General features: G+C 43.6%; 1 protein-coding gene across 1 annotated transcript; it reads right to left on the reverse strand.

Moving 5' to 3' along the window:
* Positions 1–626: 626 nt before the first annotated feature.
* Positions 627–8,186, reverse strand: PROKR1 (prokineticin receptor 1). The gene is made up of 2 exons (XM_039532673.1): positions 7,699–8,186; positions 627–1,363 (listed from the first exon to the last, which is right to left on the reverse strand). Exons 1-2 carry the CDS (start codon positions 8,184–8,186, stop codon positions 667–669), a joined length of 1,185 nt encoding a protein of 394 aa, XP_039388607.1. The 3' UTR covers positions 627–666.
* Between the last annotated feature and the right edge of the window lie 428 nt (positions 8,187–8,614).

The following is an 8,614-nucleotide window of genomic DNA, read 5'->3' on the forward strand; positions in this document are numbered from 1 at the left end:
AAAGTGTTCTATACAGGATGCCACAGTAAAGGACGTAGTAGTAAAGGTCTTTGCTAGAGCAGGAAATGGTAGAAAACGGGCCCGATGGCAAGGGGCTATGCTGTGGATCAGAAGGCTGTGTGGGGTTGAAATGTCAGTAGGTTGCTAGGCGCTTGGGCACTTGAAGGAATCTGGACATTTTGAGAGGGTAAGGAGTACCATAAAGCAGCAAAGGCTTGCTTCCCACCTTAACAAGGTGGAGAGGAAGTGTGGGGGGAAGGATGAGTGCCTTAAAGGCAAGGGTCATGGGCTGGAAGAGGGCAAAGGTCACACCCAGAGTTAAAGGGAAATGGCAGGAATTCTCAGCATCGTTGCTAGGAGAGATGGGGGAATTTCAGACCCAGACAATACAACCTTGCTCTTATATAGAACTTGCCATTCCTACATCTCAAAGGGATTTACAAAAGAGAAGTGTCAGTGTTCCAGTTTTACAGATGGGGAAACTGAGGCAAAGAGCGTTGGGACAGCAGGTCACTGGTATAGTCAGGAATAGAGTCATGGTCTACTGACTCATAGTCCAGTATTCTCTCCATTAGTACATATCATCACAGAAAAAGAGAATTTTCTGAGGCAACGTCCCCCCCTCCCCACGGAATATCCATGTCATGACAATAGAACCACAAGAGATTACTTTAATTTTATGCAGTCTACCTCTTCTGTGACAGGCATTGCACTAGTTTTAATGTCTAAATCTACACTAGATTTGCTGCTGTTATATGTAGATCTCCACCTAAGCAACATGATCTTCTTCAAATACTTCATAGTGTTATTCTTTACAGTTACAAAGCACATGGTGTTGATCATGCTGTTGCTCATGGCAATGCACTCAACTATGTAAAAGGCTGTAAGGTAATGCTTCTCTTTCACAAAGACAGTAGGGAAAAAGTCACGGACGATAGTGAAGCCATAGAATGGGGCCCAGCAGAGGACATAGGCAGTTAGGATACACATAAGTACCATGACTGTTTTTCTTCTGCACCGGAGCCTCTTTCTGATCTGCTCTGTCTGGAACCCTGGGACAGTTTTAAACCAAAGCTCTCTGGAGATCCTGGCATAACACAGGGTCATTGTGATTACGGGTCCAACAAATTCAATGCCAAAGATGAAGAGGAAGTAGGATTTATAATACATTTGCTGGTCAACTGGCCAAATCTGGCCACAGAAAATTTTCTCCTGATTTTTTACTATGAATATTACAGTTTCAGTAGCGAAATATGCAGATGGTATCGCAATGAGTATGGAGACTATCCAGACCAAGGCAATTAGGAAAGTAGCTGTTTGATAATTCATACGTGGTTTGAGTGGGTGGACAATGGCCAGATACCTACAAAAGATAAATAACACACTCAGAACAAAGTCAGGAAAGCTTATTAACTAAAGCACATTTCTGAATCCAAGCAGGGTGATTTACTGAGGCGGGGACAGAAATTGTCATTGTTTTAAACAGGGAGAACTTGACAGACATTTGCTTTCTTGAGGGAGCAAGAGGTGAAGATAAGTCAAAACGAAGCAGCCTAAAATTAGGCTCCTAAATCCATAAATAAACATCTGACTGAGTGGCTGGACTTCCAGAAGTACTGGCCCTCTTGTTATTGCTCAGCACTTTGAAGATCTGGCTGTCTATTTAGGTGCCTAAGTATGGATTTAGGAGCCAAAGTTTTAGGCTCCTGTTTTTTAAAAATCATGGCTTAATTTCCTCTCAATATGGAAACATTCTTTCTTTAACCCTGATCCCAAGTTATGAGATAGAGGATGAAAAGAAACTGTACACATTTCTAAGGGTTATTAGGTAACACAGATACAGTACGCAGTGATTGATTTGTGTAGTTCTTAGATGGACTAGCTGCACATGCGTCTGTGTGAGAATTGAAAGCACTCAGTAATACATCTTTAGAAGACAAAGGAGGAAAATACATTCCTTGGCTGAGAAGTACTTGAATATGTAGGATTAGGGAAGGTACAGTTACTACCATTGAATCTCTGTGTAAAGACATTTAAAATAATGGAAACACAAATATTTTATAGGGTAATAAAGGTTTGAATTGAAATCAGACCTACTGATGCTTTTAAATATTTACATCTCAGGATGTTTTCATGTAATTGATAAAGGGCTTTATATATAAAGCCTGGCAGTTTACTCGAATGTGGATTTTTGATTAGTGTGTAGCAAGAGACTATTGGTAATAGGAGCTTAAATTTTCTATGCCCATTTAGCTGCCAAATTACTTAGCATGACGGCAGCTGCTTGCACTCATTATTACAATCAATTTGCTGCTGCCATTTACCTCGCAGAAGTTAACAAAAGGTAAGGAGAAACCTTAGTATTTTATATGCCAGATGAATCAATTGTTATTGATTCAATTAAGTTAAAAAGGCACAAGGGGCCATATTATACCATTTGTTTTCACTCAGATCTTGATGGGGAGTTCTGCTTAATTGAGGGCACAATTTGGCACAAGAAGATTTGAACCTTCTTTACCACATAAGGAATATTTTGATCAAATGTGCTCACAAAATGTGTCTCCCCTCCCAAGCTATCTGTAGGTTTCTATTCCACATCAAGGTGTAACAACTGTTTAAAATAGTGCAATTTATCATTCATTAGAAGGATTTTATGCCTGTATAATATATATCATTGGATCACTCATTCATAAATAAATGAAGTGTCAGTCAGGTTACTTGGGTGCCCCATCAGGTTTCAAATGCATACCTCAAAGATCTTCTTGGTACAGACAGCAAAGAATCCTGTGGCACCTTATAGACTAACAGATGTTTTGCAGCATGAGCTTTCGTGGGTGAATACCCACTTCTTCGGATGCAAGCAGTGGAAATTTCCAGGGGCAGGTGTGTATATATAAGCAAGCAAGAAGCAAGCTAGAGATAACGAGGTTAGATCAATCAGGGAGGATGGGGCCCTGTTCCAGCAGCTGAGGTGTGAAAACCAAGGGAGGAGAAACTGGTTCTGTAATTGGCAAGCCATTCACAGTCTTTGTTTAGTCCTAAACTGATGGTGTTAAATTTGCAGATGAATTGGAGCTCAGCAATTTCTCTTTGGAGTCTGGTCCTAAAGTTTTTTTGCTGCAGGATGGCCACCTTAAAATCTGCTATTGTGTGGCCAGGGAGGTTGAAGTGTTCTCCTACAGGTTTTTGTATATTGCCATTCCTAATGTCTGATTTGTGTCCATTTATCCTTTTCCTTAGAGACTGTCCAGTTTGGCCGATGTACATAGCAAAGGGGCATTGCTGGCATATGATGGCATATATTACATTGGTGGACGTGCAGGTGAATGAACCGGTGATGGTGTGGCTGATCTGGTTGGGTCCTGTGATGGTGTTGCTGGTGTAGATATGTGGGCAGAGTTGGCATCGAGGTTTGTTGCATGGGTTGGTTCCTGAGCTAGAGTTACTATTACTAGAGTTACTGGTGAGAATATGCTTCAGGTTGGCAGGTTGTCTGGAAGGTCACCATGCAGCATTGTTTCTTCCTCGGAAATCAGTGGTGTCGGCGGAGATAGCTGAGTGCTGGTAACATGGGGTCTGAGTAGAGTCCACATATCCACATGTGTGGTACCTCTGACTCTCTCTTACCAGCACTCACAGCCATCTGTGACACCACTGATTTCCTGTGAGGATCCTGCCCAGCATGTTCGGACCTTCCAGAAAAACACCATCCTACCATGGATGTAGATGTCTCCTACTGCCACACCCACCCTGGCCATCACAGTCCCCAGCTCAAACCCCATCAACACATCCAGGGATCACTGGACATCCTGGACAATGATCCCACACTCAGGCACACAGCCTGGGGTGGCAGGCAGTCAGCCAACCACAGACAACCTGCCAACCTGAAGCATATTCTCACCAGCAACTGCACACGCACCATAGTAACTCACTCTCAGGAACCAACCAATGCAACAAACCCAGATGCCAACACATGCCCACAACCACACACATCACCACACACAACACCACCATCAGCCACCCACACACACACACCCACACCTGCACGTCCACCAATGTAATATATGCCATCATGTGCCATATGCCAGCCCCTCTGCTATGTACCCCTCCAAACTGGACAGACAGCCAAAAAGGACAGTCTCCAACACAAATCAGACATGGGACACAAAATACACAAAAGGAATGACAGAACAAAAAAACCTCCTGGCCACACACAGCACCTGGAGACACACACCTGCAGATTTTAAAAAAAACTTTAGACCCAAAAAACAAAAAAGACTGCTCTCAATTCAATTGCTGAATTTAACACCATCAGTTTAGGACTAAACAAAGACTGTGAATGGCTTGCCAATTACAGAACCAGTTTCTCCTCCCTTGGTTTTCACACCTCAGCTGCTGGAACAGGGCCCCATCCTCCCTGATTGATCTAACCTCGTTATCTCTAGCTTGCTTCTTGCTTGCTTATATATACACACCTGCCCCTGGAAATTTCCACTGCTTGCATCCGAAGAAGTGGGTATTCACCCACGAAAGCTCATGCTGCAAAACATCTGTTAGTCTATAAGGTGCCACAGGATTCTTTGCTGCTTCTACAGAACCAGACTAACACGGCTACCCCTCTGATACTTGGTACAGACAAGGTCCCATGGAATGGCAAAAGTGCTCACCCCCATAGGAGTGCAATGGAATGGACAACTGTATTTTATTATTAACTGAGTGCTGCTTCTCTTTCCACCAAGTGAAAAGTTCCCCATTTTCAATAAATGCCAGTAAAACAGAAGAATACACCAGCCCAGCTTCTCAGTGCTGGCTGAGAAGTACTTGGCAGAACTAAGGAGGCATAGGTACAAAGGTGACTTAAGCCACCTTCTTGTCCCCTTGATCCTGGGGTTTCTCTGCCTTAATACCATCTCCTTGCACATGGTAGAGCATCCTTCAGGCTGCTCCAAATTGCACTAAGTGATCATGGCTGCCATTATGGAAGCTGGAGATTGTGTGGTTACAAGAATTTATGTGCATTTTTATGTATCTAGCATTATTGTTCCCATCTAGGGTGTCCCAGGGATGCAAGATGGGCTCAAAATGCTGGCCAGAAAAAAATGGAGAGGTCAACATACTGCATTGCCAAATCTCCAGAACTTTGTTCCAAAAATAGTGAACGCTAAGTATATGAATGTTTGTACTTTAGAGTATCTTAATGAAAAAATGTTTTCCCAAAATATCTTTTAAATAGTGCATCTTAAGCTTGCTTATCACATGATTATCCAAGCTCTCATATAAACAGAATGTGCACATTCTGTATCTGAATATTAGCAATTTCTTCTTCTTCAGTTAACAATTTTGAGCAAAAGAGATATGAATGAATTATAGACCGACATCTGCCCACTCACAGAAATAACCACAGGGGGTTTAGTTGATTGCTATTGGGCAAAAGGAGCTTTTAGCATTTTTTTTAAGAAAATGTAACCCTCTTACAAAAATAGAGAACATTTAGGCTTTAAAATTGAATATGGATTTATATAAATGTTGTGGCTTGGTTTTGCAATAACTTTTAAAAAATTCTTTTCCAGGATCATTTTAGTAGATGGACTGGGAGAGATGCTGGAAAATCTTTTGGCAGGCACAAGGACTTGATGACAAGTACCTCCTACTGTCTGTTTGGGAACAACTTTGTGTGAGGTGGTGGGACAGAGGAGGTGACTGAATAGGGCTGTCCAAACCATTTGTTATGATCTAAGAACAATTAAATCAAATAGAAAACAGTAATATGCTCAAAACAAAGACATAAAGCCAGCTCCTGAACTGGTGCACACAGACTACACTGGAGCTATGCCAATTTATACCAGCTGAAGAGCTGGCTCATAGGGGCTGGTTCGTCTCCTACTTAAGCCAGTGAAAAGGCTTGATCCAGTTGCCACTGGAGCTAGTGGAAAGACTCTCATTGATTTCAGTGGAGGCTGGATCAATAGTAACTACACTACAGTCAGTGGAGTTAAATCAGTGTTAAATTGGCATGAGAGGAGAATCAGGCCCCCCAAACTGCATAAGTGAGATTATAACTTAAAATGGCATAGAAAGGAAATAGGAGAAATTGCAAATATTAAGGGAAAAGAACAATAATACTAATACACTGAGCTGTCCTAAGTCTTCAAAGGTAGTCATGTGGCAATGTGCTATAGGGAATGACTTGTGTTGTGTGATCTTTCTGCCTGGAAACAGTCTTTTGTGATTTGCCTTCCATGGGTCAATTGTAACAGCCTTAACTTTGGTGTCAAACTGGGTCCAGGTATCTGAGTCAGTGGTGCACAGGACCAATAAAACAAAAAGTGGGAGGAAAGAGCAGTAACCACTTGATGTGAGCAGGGCTGGCGCAACTCAGTAGGCGACCGGGCGCTAACATTTGGGGGTGGCGGCTGCCCTGGTCGTCATTGGTATTTCAGGGACGGGACTGTCTGCCGCCTCTGTCGAGGGCGCCATTTTGGGGGCGGGACCTTCTACCGCCTAGGGTGCCAAAAAAGCTGGGGGTGCTCCTGGATGTGAGATCATTGATTATATTTTAAAAATTCCTACAGGGAGAGAAACTCCATACAAAGGTCTCAGGGATGCAAAATGAAGCAAATTGTGTGGGATCTGGGCATTGTGAGGCACCCATGGTCTCAGAACCCAGTTTGCAGAGGCTCCTTTAATGGAACTGGGGCTTAAACTAGGTGTCATTTTCATAACAGCATGAAAAATGCAAGAGTCTCTGGTTTGATGTCCATATGGGTTCCTATAGGACCTTGATATAGTCCTTTGCCTGGGAAAATATTTGGTATGTGTCAGTGCCAATAAATAGGAGAGGATAGTGAGTTATTGATGATTTAGACCCAGAGAGAAGATTTTTGGATGCCTAAAGCTTAGCACCTAATTCTATATTTAAATGTCCAGCTTAGTGCTGCCAAGTGCTTGATTGAGTGGCAGCGGTGGGATCTCAATAGGGCTGGCTGGAAAACAAGAATTCTGGTTCATAACATTTTTTGAAGTGCTGCCATTCATTTTCTTTCCACATCAGAATGAAAACCAGACGTTTTGAAATACTTTACAAGAGAGACCAAGACCCCAAAATAACCAATCGCCCAGTGATCACCAGGTGAGTACCCTAACCAGTGGACTACAGAGTAAGATTCTCTCTGGCCCAATGAATATGTAATTATATATGAAAAGTGGAATAGCTTCCACAGAGGAGACTGAGAGAAACTGACTGTATAGTTTAGTGGCTAGGGCTCTCACCTTGGATATGGAAGATCCAGGTTTAAGTCCCTGCTTTAAATCAGGTAGAGCAGGAACTTGAACTTGGGTCTCTCACATAAGTGACCTAACGAGTAGGCTTTTGGCTATTCTGGGATGGTTCTCTTCTCCAACGTTCCATCCTGGACCCGAGGAAGTTTTCCTCAAAACTGACAAAAAAATCCCACAACCCAACATTTCATCAAAGAATTCCTGAACTGTGCTCGGCACCTCCCAGGACCAAACTTTTAAGTGGCCTGATTTTTACAAATCTGCTGGATATCAATAGGGCACATAGGTGCTCAGCACCTCTAAACATTAAGCCACTTATGTAGGTGGCACCAACACTTGAAAACCTTGGCCGTTGAGAGGGACAGGGATCCCTGGTTTCCTCTCCCCGTATAAATCAAACCATCCATTTCCCCCGCTTACCTGTCTACAGCTATAGCCAGGAGAGCATTGGTAGAGACGTACAGGGAGACGGTGCGTAGGTAATTGACGGAGGCACAGAGCACATGGCCGTGTTCCCAGGACAGCTGCCGCACCACATAGTAGTCCATCTCAAAGGGACAGCAGACAATGGCCACGATGAAGTCTGAGATGGCCAGGTTAGCAATCAGTAGGTTGGTGAGGTTGCGCAGCTTCTTGTAGCGGGCCAGGGCAGCGATGAAGATAAAGTTGCCGATGCCACAGACCAGCATGATGCCAATGAGCGCCACCCCAATCACAATCTTGGCCGCAAAGAAGGTGCGGGTTTTGGTCACATCATCCTCCCTGTCCAGGGGCAAGTCATAATCGCTGTAGCTGAAATTGAATGGGAAGGAGAAATTTCGGAAGGAGGTGAAGTCCCCACTGTGGAGGTTGTAGATGGCAGCGAAGTTGATGTCGGTGGTGGTGGTGTTACGCTCTTCCTGTCCCATGGTGGTGTCTCTGCTCTTTCCGCACAGGCAACTGTGCTGGGCTCCAGGATCTTGTTAATATCACCTGGAGAGTGGGAGAGGAAGTGGCAGGAGAGCTTGCCTGATGCTTTCCCCAAGGAGCAAGTCACCTTCTCCTCATCATCATCGCTGTGAGGCTGAAGAGCAACAGTAAAATTTGTCACCTTTTTATGGGAACAAAAAAGAAGGAAACATATATAGAGAACAAAAGGTGACAAAATTGCTGAGCTGCAGGGAGAGCGTCTTCTCTTCATTAGCACTGCTCCCCTTCCCTCTGGTGATCTGCAGCTGCCTGTACAGATCTGCCTGGAGAGAAAGTGCCCTGGTATGGAAAGATTTCTTTGTGATTATTGTCAAATCTGGTGAAGTCTGACCACATGTTGGATTTTGATCTTAATTCAGCGCAGCAT

Source organism: Mauremys reevesii, linkage group 3 (genome assembly GCF_016161935.1).
Source record: "Mauremys reevesii isolate NIE-2019 linkage group 3, ASM1616193v1, whole genome shotgun sequence".
Taxonomy (NCBI): Eukaryota; Metazoa; Chordata; order Testudines; family Geoemydidae; genus Mauremys; species Mauremys reevesii.